At 46.3% G+C, this 14,853-nt stretch overlaps 1 protein-coding gene across 8 annotated transcripts in view; it reads left to right on the top strand.

Annotated features, from left to right (window-relative positions):
- CHD5 (chromodomain helicase DNA binding protein 5) overlaps positions 1 to 14,853 on the top strand; it is a 2,731,226-nt gene that overhangs the window by 2,018,823 nt on the left and 697,550 nt on the right. For all 8 annotated transcript variants that reach the window (XM_069610277.1, XM_069610279.1, XM_069610280.1 and 5 more), the window contains one exon: positions 8,796 to 8,885. In XM_069610277.1, coding sequence (XP_069466378.1) covers positions 8,796 to 8,885 — 90 coding nt within the window. The remainder of the gene's footprint in view (positions 1 to 8,795; positions 8,886 to 14,853) is intronic.

Raw genomic sequence — 14,853 nt, 5'->3', positions numbered from 1 at the left:
CAGGACAGCATCACAGGGCCGATGCACAGGAGGGACGTCACGTGCAACAAGCATTGATTGACCAATATTTCTGAGTCACAAGTCAGCTGAGGGGGTGAGGATGACAGGACATTGGGCACTGGGTGTGGGGATACATGTACTACATGCACTGTGAGACATTAAAAGACACATGCACAATGATCAATGTCCACTCTGTTTTCCAGGATACACCAAACTGTGTATTGTATAATCAAGTGAAAACGTGTACAAATAATCCTCCACCCTCACCCCCCTCCCCCCCAACTCCCACGCACACCCTCACCCCCCTCCCCCCCAACTCCCACGCACACCCTCACCCCCCTCACCCTCCCCTCACAACAGCCCCACAATGGTCCCATCAATACTACATAGGCCACATGTGTGTGGCTTCATAGTCAATGGGCACTCCCCGAGCCTGGGGTATCATTTTCGCATTGTGCGTTGTGACCTGCGGACCGGGCTGGTCTGTGTGGAGGAGCACTGGGAGGGTGGTTCCTCCTGCTGGGGCTGAGGTCTGGGGGTTGCTGCCTCCAGGGCATCAGCAATCCTGCCGAGCACCTCACAGAGCCAGTTTGTGGATGTAGTGATGACCTCGCCCAGAGCCTGCAGGTCATTGTGATGCACCAACCCTGATTCCCGGTTGTCCCGGAGAAACTCCTCAATCATGGCCGTGAGGTTCTGGGAGTGCACAGCTTCTGCGGCCGATGTGGGGGATGTGGTTGGCAGGCTTGGTATTGGGCCTGCAGGCCTCTCAGGTGTTTCGGCAGGGGAAGTGGGCTGATGTGAGACAGGTGTTACCCCTTCGCCTGTGAGACCTGGGCCATCACTCGACCCGGAGTCGCTGTGTGCAACCTGGCTGTACGATGGTGACTCAGGGCTGTAGACATTGGTCTCCTCCACGTTGACCACGGAATAGGATGTGGGGCTGTCTGGCACACTAAGGAGGCACATGGCAGCATTCTCCCCTGACATGCTGGATTCCTCAGGGTGCAGCGTGGGGCATGTTTCCGGCGGAACTGCAGCCATGTCCAGGTGCGCGGGTGGGGGTTGTGTACCCTCCATGGGGGTTGCTGGAGCAGGTGGTGTAGTATGGGCCTTATGTCTGCCAGCAGGTATGCGCTGTACCCTGCCCCTGTCCCGGGAGGTACTTGGCCGGGAGCCTTCCTGCTCCTCACTTTCATGACCGCTACCTGTGGGGGGCAAGAGAGAGACAGCATGATCAATGATCTGGGGGTCATCATGACTTCAAGCCTATGGTAACACATTGGGAGAGCAGCGTCTTGGTGATATTTTGGTCGGTGAGTGAACTTGGCTTGGATGGTAAAAGCATACTGTTGGCGGGGTCAATCATGTTGGCGGAGTACTGTGGTGAGTGACATTGACCAGCTTTCTGTGTGGCATGGCCAATATGGTGTCAGCCTTGCACCTGACATCATCCTGGGTCCCACTTGTTACGACATGGTTGCAGGGGGGGGTCTACGAAGCAAACATGATGTGACTCTTTGGCCGGCCCTTTGCGGTGAATTACATTAGGGATGCATGTACTGTTTGGACTCATGACACTCACCTGCATCAGCGGATGAGGGATCACCGCAATCCATTTCGCCAACACCTTCGATGGCTTCTGTGCCCATCATCTTCGCACATGTTTCCTCCCAGGGCATCATTTTAATGGGTGAGCCTGGGCCTCCTGCTGTCTCCAGGGCCTGCTGACGGTTTGCTGACATGATGGCCCGCACCCTGAGACGGAGGTCATCCCAGCGTTGTGCTGCGGGGGGTGTTCCCAACGGCGCTCACCCTCTGTGCGACCAACTCCCATATCTCCTTCTTTCTGAGGATGGTGGGCCTACGCATGTCGCTGCAGAATACGATATCTGCATGTTCATGCAGAGTGTCGACCAGGACCTGTAACTCATCCTGGGTGAATTTTTCTTTTCGGATGCACGCAGCGCCCTTTTTCAGAACTTTAGGCATGATGATGTTCTCTGTAGTATATTTGGTCGATCTGAGTCCTGTATGGAGTCCTGTATGTCCTGTATGGAGAGGATTGCAATGGATTGTGATTTTAAATATGGCCGCCGTGATGCTTCCCGTTCCTGTGCGATGACGTTATTTCCGTTTCCGGTATTTAACGGTGGCCGTAATTTACGGTTAGCGTAAATTACGGTCTCCGCTAATTACGGATTCCATCGAAGGCGATGGTGTTAAATACGTCTAGGTTTATGGCGGTAAGGGGTTTGACGGGACCTTTTGCGCTATGCCGCAAGGGAGTTTACCGCCATGGCGGAATACTCGTGCACGCGAAGTCGGAATATGGTGGAAATAGCGCCTTCCAACCACATCGTACATGGTATTTACGCCATGGCGGTAATTACTGTTACTTACCGCCGGACTCGGAATGAGGCCCAGTGGCGCTGTTGCGAAATATACACTGTACAGCCTCTTCCTCCGGAGACTTTATACTGAAATGAATTCTCCTGGGGTAGGACTAGTGTTGCGCTCTGTCTGAAATAAAGTCGCCCCATTGTTTGCCTGATAATCTTTTTTTTAAAGCAACAAGTAGCAGATAGGATTCAAACCTATGAACTACGCTGTTTGATTTGGCTTGTAAATGTGCGCTATCTTGGCCTGGTATGGCTTTGTGCAAGATACCTTTAAGATGGCTTTAAATTGTTAGAAGGAGCCAACAGGCTGTGCGTCAATATCCTGACCTCCCCTCGGTGGTTATGGGGAAAACGTAAAACCACATCCTGGAAGTTTCTTTTAGCTTCTCTTTCTTGCAGTTCTATCAGAATCTATTATTGAACTTGATATATTCCCATTCCTCATGTTTCTTTCCTCCCGGAGATTACGATCTGGATACCTGTGGCAGTGGACAGCACTCCCCCCACCCCCCAAATGTCAATCATAGAAACTACAATGGTTTAGCGTAGTATAAAAGCATATTAACATGTGCCATTTAAGGCTGTACTGCAACAAATGAAGAAAATACATTCCGACTCGGGAAAGCCAGATTATCCAATCAGAATCTGTCTTTTCTGGGCGCAATTCTATAATCACTGCCTGCACCCGCGGCATAAAATAGAAAAGGGACTAGATCCCTTTTCAAATGGCAGTCAGACATTTTTTTCTTCTTTTTTTATGGCCGCTGTCATCTGTAAAGGGACCTAGTTCCTTTTCCATTTTATTGGCGGTGGCCATTTTTTTCCTTTTTTTCCCGGGAGATAGGCTTGCGTACACCACGCTGAGCTCATCTCCAGATGAAGAAAAAAGCAAACAAAAACATTCACACCCTGGGTTAAATGCCAGGGTGTGAATGGCTTTCACCCCCACTGCGGGGGAGCGGACCTGGCCGGTAACGGGCCACAGCCTAGCAGGCCATTACAGCCCATGTCAGCCCCTCAGCCATGATAAAGTCTTACCGGCTAAAGAAAATATCATCAGACTTTTTAAACTTTAGGGGAGAAGAATCTTTTCCTTCCAGAATGAGAAGTCCCTGCTTCTTTGTTTTGATTTCCCCATCCAGTGACATTGGTGAAGTTTTCACGATCCACACAGCGTGGCAATCCACGGTGTGCCTGGCTTTGACAGCGTTATGATTTCTCCACAACACAGCCATCTACCCCATTCCTCCCTTCAAATCACCAAATGAAAGGGGTGGGGGTGCTTGTGCCATTCAGTGTACCAATGTAGTTCTGCCCTTCTCAACGCAGCCTGGCCGCATGCCAGTCTTTGAGGGATGCGCCAATCGGAACGAGTTCCGCCGCTCCATCCATGTTTGCTCAGACACCATGGATATGGCCTCATAATATTAGAATGCTGTATAACGGCCCACCCTGCCATGCCACAACAATCCTTGCTTTCCTAAAATGAGAGAGAGAGAGAGAGGGAGATAGAGTATGCGCACGCAGCAGGAAAGGTCTGCCCTAATATCAGACTGAACACTTGTGTATTTGCTGGACTGTGAATCTGTGCAACATTGACAACCTACCATGTTTCTTAATGCAGCAAGGAAAGTAGGTGCCTCCTGGCCCTGCGATTATCTTAATTTTCCTACTTGAGCATATTGTATCATAATTTTATCCCGGTTTCCTCCTGCCCTTTATCTGCCAGAATTTGGATTTAGGAACTAGGTAATTGCACACACTGGAAAGATTGCTATATGTAAATTGGCTCTTTTGCTTTGAACTTAATACTGAAAAAACTTGTCTGTCTGGCTTTTCGTTGCTTCTCTGTAATACTGCAGACAGCTTTGCACCTCATTCTCTAACAGGCCGTCATCCATTCCCTATTTACCGCCTTAATAGGCCTAGTGGTTCCTGGTGGTTTGGTCTACCATTTAGTGCTCATAATTGCCGCCTCCTCATCTTTAAGATATACTGCTCTTTTGGAGGCTCGTTCCTTTTATGGGGGCATGGGAGGAAGGCCAGCATGCAGTGTGGTGCTCTGGCGGCTGGCCAAATGTCATCGGGCTAACCGCGCACGGAGGGCTGCAAAGAGACTCTCAGACCAGGAGGTGGGGGGCAACTGGCGGGCGGGAAGCGTCTGCATCTTTTTATTAATAGATCCCACATGACCAGGCACGCACCCTCTTGGTGACGTGCTGAAATCACAACATCCTGTACCAAGGGTAATGACAAAACAATGATATAAATAATCAGTGGGTCCATTTTGAGCATTAGGAAATATGCAGGATCACAGTTTCAAACGCACATCAACATTTGGTCGATCTTATTCCATCGCATGGGCTGTGTATGTGTTTCTGAAGCAACAGGGCCAGGTAAACATCTTTGAAGTGGTGGAGGTGGCGTGGTACTGCGGGCGTACCTGTTCACATGGAGGCTGTCACTCTGAGTGTGGCCCCCAGGCCATGCACCAGCGTGTCTGTGCCTACTACGCAATGTAGTGATGTTACAGGCATCGGGGGTCCTGGAACGGCCCGGCTGCATGACTACCCTCCTCGGGCAGGTCCATGGGCGGCTATGCACCTTCTTGGTGCAGTGCAGGTCGCGCCGCATGCCTTTGCTGATGTAGGTGCTGGATGCATCTTTGATGCAGAAAACGTCTTGGAGGTGGTAGAGAGGCTTTGTGGCTTACCTGCTGGTGGGGCCACTGCCAAGCTGCCTGAGCCACGCGCTGTTCCTCTTCCACCGATGGGGCTGGATGGAGACGCTGTTTGTTTGGTCCAGGAGGCTGCTTTACGTGTGCCCTTTGGTGCCACTTCGTCATCGCCCGACCCAGCAGGAGGAGGCTTGGTAGCGGCTCTACGCGTACCTCTTCCTCATCATAAAAGGCCACAGGGTGTGCAGGCCTTCAGGCCAGCCCAGCCGCGCAAGCACCATCTTGACAGAGGGTCGTGGCCGACGTGAGGTTGCCAGCTGGGGGCCAGCTCCTCTTCCTGAGCGAGTCTGTTCTCTGTCCCATCAGCAGGGCGGAAGTCAGGGGAATCTGCGCCGCACCAACAAGTCCTAGGATGCTGGCAGTGGAGCTCCTGTAAGGTTGTGGGGGCTGCAGGTGGTGGCTTCTTCTTGCCGCTCTGGGCTGGCCCCACTGCACGAGGAACCCTGGCATCCTGACTCCACCGAAGGGGTCAATAGCGGCGGACTGAGTCACACCCAATCCCGGTTCCCCCTGGCGGGAACATTGTTTTTAGCAGTGGTCTGAGCCTGGCTGCTTTGGCAGCGGCGTGAGCCACGCAGACACTGTGGTCCCCCAGGCGGGAGCAGTGATGGGCGGTGGTCTGGCCCGCGCAATCCCGGTAGCGGCGCAAGCTGCACAGACATCTGGCTCCCCCAGGCGGGAGCAGTTAAGGGAAGCGGTCAGAGCCACGCATTGCAGGCAGCGGACTGAGCCGTGCAACATTTGGGATCCCCCAGGCAGAGGGTGCAGTAACACTCTGGCATCCTTCTGTTATGTTACTAAGCTTTGACTGTTGCCTTAACTCTATAACATGCTTTGTTACTTGTACAGCATTTTATGCCACAATAAAGCCACCTCAAAGGACTAAGGGCCAGGGAGGAAATCTTTCAAGGTGCAAGCCAACAAGATGAACACCAGTGCACCCGGGCATTGTATATCATCTATATGTGTATGATACATATTATTTCCAGTTCCCTTTTTAATGATACTCCAATTTCTGTTGCTGTGTATTTTCTTTTCCGGTCTCTGCATTCACTTTAGCCCCAGTATTGATAGTCATGCACTTTGGGCAATATATGCCTATGTATTGTTAATCTATATTGCTTTGAATTGTGGCCCTGGTAGAGGGTATGGTTCACAAACATTCGGTGAGACAAATGCTTGTGTGTGGGGGGAGGTCTGTGTCATGTATGTGAAGGAGGGTGTGGCCTCAGATGTTTTTTAAGTCTACTTTAGTCGTTATGGCAATATGTGTAGGGGATATGGAGATGGGGCGGTTGGTGTAGTTATGTTTGTAATGAGGTCCTCTGTTGTGTTTGTTGCATAAAGATTGTGGTTTTGGCACATGTGGAAGAACCTTCAAGAAGTCCCTAGTCTATACCTTTATTTATTTTATTATTCTTTTTTTTTTTCCAATTTGTTTATTTCTATTGCGCCGCAGCCCACATCAGGGCGCATACATTCAGACACAGACAACAAAAAGGAGACAGGACAGCCAGTTCAATGTAACTACGGGTGGATAATTTATTTTAATAGTAGCGTTTTCAGTTTTTTTCTGAAGATCAGAAAATTAGATTCTAATCTTAAGAGGCAAGGAAGCACATTCCATTTTACTGCCGCTTTAACTGCAAAGGAGTCCTTTGACTCTTTTGGCACGTGTGTCCAACCAGACCCGGAGTTTCGGATCTCAATGACCGGCCTTGTTTATAAGGAGTTATTTGCTCTTTCAGATAGGCTTGGGCTGAACCATAGAGGCAATGATGTACAATAGTCATGGCTTTAAAGACAATGTGATCTTCCAAAGCTAGCCAGTGAAGAGACTTCCCGTCTTCGGAAATGTGCTCTCTTCTTGTTTTCCTCTTGATGGTTCTCACAGCATTGTTATGGATAGCCTGGCATTGCGCAATGCAGCTCTTGTTAGCACCAGCTAGCAGGGCGCTGACATAATCCAGCCTAGAGAGGATTGTAGCCCTAGCAATAGTGGTACAATCTTTTTAGCTCATAACAGGTCTGATACGTAGACAATCTCTGATTGTATTGGCAGTTTTTCTTCAAGTATGCCACATGGGATTCAGCTCCCAGGGATGCTTCAAGATAAAAACCTAAGGTTTTTACCTTGTCGAAACTGGTAGCCGAGCATCTCCAATAGTAAAGGAGGTGTAGTCAGGGTCAAGTTTGGCCCTGGCCTGGGATGAGCCGTAGATCATAAGCTTGGTCTTGCTTCCATTTAAGCAAAGCCAGTTTGACTTCATCCAAGCCTCGATGATGTTGTAGATATTACCAATTCTGAGATTATCTGAGTTATGGCACCCACTTAGTTCAATGACTAATTGGGTGTCGTCCGCAAAGTTGGTGAAAAACACCCCTAGATTGGTAAGAAGGGTGCAGAGACACCGAATATATAAATTGAACAGTAGGGGTACTCCACATAGGACTGCTGAGGGTAATGATGACTGGTTGCCCCAATACATTTTGGAGCGTCTCTCTGCAAGGAACAAGGTCACCCAGCCTATAGCATCCTGCGAGCAACTGCCCGATTGTTCTAAGGCCTCCTGACGCTTCTGATGGTCTAGGAAATCAAAGGCTGCTGACAAGTCCAAAAGTATCAGCATACCCGTCTTTCCTCTGTCCATAATGTTAAGCATTTTGGTCTGCAGGTCAAGCAGTGCGGTTTCGGTACTATGTGATCCTCTGAAGCCAGATTGTCGTGTGTGGAGAAGATTTTTTTTGTCCACAAACAATTGGAGCTGCCCAGTTACTGCTTTGTCTAAGATTATTAATAGAAAGTTGCAGTTTGTGATTGGGTGAATATTGGAAGGACCCTGTTGGTCAAGTCCATGTTTTATGACCAGAGGGTTGACTGTAACCGCTTTGATAGCTGCTGGAACATTATTGATTCTAAAAGACACATTGACCATTCTAAGAAGGAAGGGTGCAAAGATCTGTACATTATCTAAGATTAGTTTAGGAGGCAGGATTTGGGCATGTTGTTGGTCGTATGGATGAGAGCACTGGGGTTGCCTTTTTATAAATGTGTCAGGCATATGAAACAAATGTCTGCCATGACTCATTTTGCATCTTGACTGTGTGGAATTTCGAAGTATCCCCAGACCCGAGAGTGGAAGTTCCTGATAGATACAGACCAGGTACCACTAGTGTGTGTGTGTGTACGGGTGCGTGCTTTTTTGTTGTGGCGATGATGGATACATCAGTTAACTGAGTGTGTGAGACTGTCAGTGTGCATTAAGAAGTCTTGTGACGTGGGGGTGGAAGTGAGTTTGTGCACTAAGTAGTAGGTGTGGTGTTGGTAGTTGTGGTGGATGTTGATGATAGTGGTGGTGGATGTTGCTGGTAAAATGGAATGTGTGACTGATGTGTGTCGCATGGCGTCTCTTTATCATGGACGTGGGTGGGTCGGGAATGTGTTGGTGAGAGACCTCTTGCTGATGGTCACTTATTGTCACATGATACCAGTGCACACATATCCGGAAGATTATTCTGCATAAAGGTATTCTGAGTAAACAATAACTTTACTAATCTAATTACAGGATAAAATAGTTATCAGGTCTGTACTATACATCAAAACTAAATGATAAAGTCATTGTCACAGTTTAACGTGTGTCATCACCTTCCTACAGCTGAGCTAGTTCAAGATAAAGAAACACCTCCAGAAATGCCTGTGTTGGACGATAGTCAAAAAAAGCCAGAAGACACTGAGCCAAAGGAAGGTAAGTTGCAATTATCTTGTTATAAGCTTGTAAATATTGACACAAACTATTATCTAATGTGATATGTCCATGCAGAGTACATAGAAATTACCTCTTTGGGTTAAATAAACCATATTTACCATATGAAGGTATGTACCCAACGCAATAAATATCCTACACATGTAATTCAAAAAGTATTTTAAAAATTGGAGGTATTTAAAAAACCGTTTGCCTCATTACAATTTTGGTGGTCATTTGGCAGTAAATCAGTCAAATTGCCACCAAATACATTTACCGTTATTGCTACGGGATTACAAGTGGTGGTAGGACAGTGTTAATCACCATTTTTGGAGTACATCAAACTCAATGGGAATTTCAGCAGAATTACAGCGAGCAGTAATTCTTCCATGGTAATTCGGCCGAATTTGTAATTTTAAGTGGCAGATTTACCTCCAGAATGATGCTGGAGAAAAATCCTCCACTTTAAGGTCAAACATGTTTGGTGCAGTAAAAAGGGCAGTAAATATGTTACCGCCAAAAAAAGAATGTGTCAGTAACAGAATGTTTTCCTGCACTGCCAAACGTATTATTTTATTTAATTTTTTAACATTTATTTTATGCATTTATATTGCGCCGAAGCCCGCAGGCATCAGGGCGCATACATTTACACAAGGGAAGAACATAGTAAAGACAGGACAACCAGCTGCTTTAATATTTTATTCTGGGGAGGACTGTGGTAGCTATTTAAACAGGGCTGTCTTCAAGGCTTTCCGGAAAGCCAGGTAGTTAACCTCTAATCTGATGGTATTTGGTAATCCATTCCATGCTTGGGCTGCCATAGCTGGGAAAGATCTCCCTAGCCCATTAGTGCGTTTGAACGCTGTGCAGACAATCTGGCCCCTAGATTCTGATCTCAATGATCGACCTGGTATGCATGGGAGGATCAGATCTTTTAGATATGCTGGAGATTGCCAATGGATTCTTCGGTGGACCAGGGTCATGGCTTTGAACGTGATCCGTTACTTGATTGTCAGCCAATGAAGGGCTCTCCTATCTGATGTTATATGCTCCCTTCTAGTTCTCTTCCTAATGATTCTCACTGCGCTGTTCTGGATAATCTGACATCTTGCGATGCATCCCGTGTTTGCTCCATGCATTAACCTGTTTCCATAATTCAGCCTAGATAGAATAATGGCACTAGCAATAGTGGCGCTGTTTTGTTCATTCACAAACGGTCTGATGTGACTAAGCAGGCGCAAATAATATTGGCAACTTTTGTTTAAATTGCGGACATGTGACTCTGCATTAAGTGACGCTACCAGGGTAATGCCCAAGGTCTTCACCTTTTCTTGGACCTTGACTGTGAAGTTCCTGATCTGAAAGTTTTCATATTCCTGGCCTAATTTGTCTCGAGTCTGCCGTGAGCCAAAGATCAGCAACTCTGTTTTTTTCCCATTCAAACACTGTAATGAGGCTCATGTTTTTATTTTGACCACCATATTCATATTGAGGCCACATATTGAGGCCACATATATGGTTTTGTGCAGTATAAAATGCCCTTTAACCTGGATGTGAACCACCCCTCTGTCCTCATCCTACTCAATCTCTCTTCTGCCTTTGACACAGTCAACCATGCCATCCTGCTCAACCAGCTCTGTGATAACCTGGTATCACCGATCAGGGCCTGGCCTGGCTGACCTCTTTCCTCTCTGACTGACCCTCCCAGGTCCAATTTGGGTCCTTCCTCTCCTCTATCTCAATCTCTACCTGTGGTGTACCCCAGGGGTCTAATCTTTCTCCATGGCTCTACACCAGTGCCTGGTACCTATCGCCCACCGCATAGCTGCACTCTGCTCCAACTTTCAGTGCTATGCAAATGATACTCAGCTCGCTTTCAGGCTCCCCTCAGCCGCCTCCTCACCCTCTCTCATCCCAGATTGTCTGTCTGCAATCCAGGAGTGGTATGTCACCAATGATCTCTGCCTTAATGCCAGTAAGACGGAGATCCTCCTCATCGGCTCACCTGCACCTTCCTTTCCCGTCACTCTTTGGATGCCCACCCTGGGCCCTCTTCCTGCTCCCACCTGTGATGCTAAGAACCTCAGGGTCATCTTCAGCTCCACACTCTCCTTCTCTCCTCACATCTCTGACATCTCTAAGAAGTCAAACTACCAGCTGCACCTCCTGAGAGGTATTCTTCCCTTCCTCGCCTTCCCCCAGAAGCTCACTGTCTCCAGAGCTCTGGTTCTCTCCAGGCTGGACTACTGCAATCTACCTGTCTCTACTCTCCGTCCTCTACAACTCATCCAGAACAGGACTGCAAGACTTGTCCTTGGCCTCAAGCCCAGGGATCATATCTCTCCAGCCCTGAAATATCTTTGCTGGCTCCCAGTGGCAGCAAGGATCAAGTTCAAGACCCTCTGCAATGTCCACAAGTCCTTCTGGGGTCTGGGACGACAATAACTCCAACTCTCTCTTCGGAAATATCTTCCTACCCGAGCACTTCGCTCCTCCATCTCCAACTCCTTGAGGGTCAGTCCCTTCTCCAAGCAAGGTGTTGAGGGCAGATCTCTTTCTTTGGCTGGCGCCTCCCTTTGGAACAGCCTCCATGCCTCTCTGAAACTTGAGCAGAACCATCTCCGGTTCTGGAAGCATCTCAATACCTTCCTCTTTGCTTCTGCCTTCTCTCTTCTCCAACCCTGCTAATCTCCTATCTGATACTGTACTGGTTGCCTGGCTACCCTCTGAACCTGGGCCCAGGTCCTTACCCGCCCAGTTGGACACTTGCACTGCCTCCTGGCATCCCCTGCACTGTGGTCTGTATCTGTAACCCTACAGTCCCTTCCTGCACTTATTGACACCTGCTGTCTGTACCTTAACACTCACATTTGCCACCTGTTGGCTGCACTACTTGTATTGATTCCATGACCTGCACTTGCCCATCCTTCCTCCCCCTCAGCACTTCTCTTCCCCCAGCTCCCCTGCACTTGCGCGATCGCAATGTAACTAGGCCTAGTAAGATGGTTGTTTTTTTGTCCTCCCTCTGTTCCCCCGCCCTTGCCTCGTCGTGCCTTGAAACACTTGTGCATAGGCGCGTTATAAATGCCATATCATATGATATCATAAGGGTCCAAAACTGTTTTGCAACACAGAATTATAGCATACAGCACCAAGTTAGGGCAGGAAAATATTCACTGACAACCACTCGCCAACTGAACAACTAGTGTGTGGAAAGTTGCATTTGCCATTTTGAATAGCCATGTGCAAATACACATTAAAATCAAACTGAATATGCCTACGACTGCTTCATCGCAGTGCACCATGAAACCATACCCCCCAACAAAATCCAACTACACCTTGCTAATAATGTTTAGTTCTAGATTGAGTTCACAGAGATGCAAAATACATTTTTTTATCAGACTAAATCCCTGCAAACAATGTCACTGGCATCTAGTTATCAGTAATTTTTCTAATTACTTTGACCATAACACTCACAAACCATCACATTCCAACAGGGATAGTAGCTCTAGGTTGCAGGAGTGTAACCTTAGTCTGTCATTTGAGCACATTCCTAAACTACCTCTTATCTGCCTTCTAGCTAACATTTGTCCCTTGCCTGTAATGTGCCTCACTTTCTCTGCCTCCACTCTAGCACTTCATCCATCATAGTCACATCCCTAATACAGCTGGCCGTACCGCCTACTTGCACTTAAAAATGTCTAACGTTGATTGTCCTTAATCTTTGTAAGTTCACCCAAGTATTGTCTGCGTTGACTATTCCATTTTCTCCCCTCCACAACCTGGTCAGAATGTCACTGAAACTCACCCCATTGTAAGAAGCTCAATGCTTCCTGTAAAATCTGATTTCTTATCTACTGTATGTTATTTGATGACCAAAAGAGCATTGTTCCTTCTTATATATAAATAAATAGATACATTAATAAATAATACAGCTGAACGAAGGTGATAGGAAGCAGACCATCAGTGGTTTCAAAATCATAGCGGTGGAAGAAGTGACATCAAATGACGGCTGACCATTCCATGACATTATAGGAAGAGTAATTCCTTGGTGTTTAACTGCAATAATTCACAAATTAATCTATTTTAAATATTGTTTTAAGAATTAAGACTGCAACATGGTAATGAGCATTGATTGGTAAGTGGCACAAACACCCGGCTATTAAAGCTAATTAAAGCGAGATTAAATATTTTTTGAAAAATATTGTTCATATTGCTTAAATCGCAAGGGTTGAAAAATAACTAACAGGGATTCTAAGCAGGGTCAAAGGGACAGCAATCGATTATCCAGGTAGATGTCGGGGCACCGTTACAGAACTTAATCCGATGAACATTTGTTTGAGCGCATTTAGTCTTTTGGAAGATCCAGACAAAATTCTCCATTATAGCAGCTGGGGTTGTTCTGCATGTGAACCCGATTTTGTACAAATATTGGTAGATGACAATGCATAGCCGTTTAATCGGCCATAGGCTTTATCAGTGCAATCATCACTATTGGCCATTCACCCCTACATAGGCTCTGATCATATGCCATTTAACTGGATCCATTGAACAAGTGGCTGGTTACACTCACAGAGCAACAAATAATCAATGTGGCATTAATTAGGGACACTTGGGGAATGTGTCTGTACTTCAGTAGCAAACCTTTGGGGTTGTGAATGTCTCTATCTACATAGTGTGTGTGGCCTATGGAAAATAATGGAATATCTGATCAAATGCATTAATGAAATGTGGACATTGTTCCTAAGCAGGCACATTAAAGTTCATATAATATGTAATGGACCATCACATAACACATATGCGAAGGAGTATGGGAGACTGGCATTGTTAACAATCTCCCCACACCGTTCCAGCTAATCCAGACCATTAACAACCCTGTCAAGACATCTTACAACTAAAAATCAAACAACAGTGGAGAAGCTTGTGAACAATTTTGATCTAATTTGCATATTCAATATGCAGAGATTTGCCCCCTGATCGTACTCCCTAAACCACTGGAATCCCACTTCCAAAATTCTGGGATAAGAAACAGGCCTATTTTTTATCTTTATATTCTGTTTTATTTCTAATATTAAATCAAAATTAAAGGTGTTCCCCTTACGTCATGCTGGACAAATCACCCAAAATATGTCTTAAAGACACTGACAGTAAACCCAGGCTGTCTGCTATTTTCTCACTAAGATTTTAAGCCACATTACACACAAACATCCATTCATATGAATAACTATTCTAGACAATAATCATCTCCAGTATAAACATCAAATCTATTACCGTTTCCCAGCATCACTTTTTTAAAACATAAATATCAAATATTCTCTTGAGAAATGTACAATATATTTTTCTAAATTTTCTATAACACCATCGACAAGTGCTGGAATCAAAGAAAAATGTTATAATATATAATTTACTTGATTTTCTATGACACCATGGACAAGGGTTGCCATCAGTGTAAGAAAAAGAAAAAACATTGAATTCACATATGACGTTCTTATTTTATGGCTACTTCCAATCTAAATGTAAAGTACTGCTGTTTTGAAGTTTGAGTGTGTATCTAAAATAGAGGGTGTGAGGTTGGACCACTTTGTCTACAGGATTCACTTTAGAATGAAAACTTTTATTTTGCACAGCACACAACCTCGGTTTGATTTAAAGTGTCACTCAAGCATGAGAAGAACAAGTTACTTACCCCTGGTAACGTTCTTTCGATTGGATGTTCCTCCCACATGCTCCTCATCTTTGATATATATCTATCCAGTTTTGCTCCTTGGAAAAAAAGGTTCTTGACAGAGTGCGCTGTATGCAGTGTCATCGCGTCGATGTCCCTCGAGGGCCTCCGTCGATCGTCAACGTCATCATCAGTATAAATAGCGCATGCAGCGCCCGTTGGCTTCAGTTCTGTTTTTCTTTCCTCTTTTTAGAGGAATTACCAGACGTACCTAAGACCGTAAGCTCTCAGAAAGCATAGAGTGTA

Source organism: Ambystoma mexicanum, chromosome 8 (assembly GCF_040938575.1).
Source record: "Ambystoma mexicanum isolate Mex_15411 chromosome 8, UKY_AmexF1_1, whole genome shotgun sequence".
Classification (NCBI taxonomy): domain Eukaryota; kingdom Metazoa; phylum Chordata; class Amphibia; order Caudata; family Ambystomatidae; genus Ambystoma; species Ambystoma mexicanum.
Note: the sequence above shows the minus strand (reverse complement) of the source record. Positions and strands in the feature narration are given on the sequence as shown.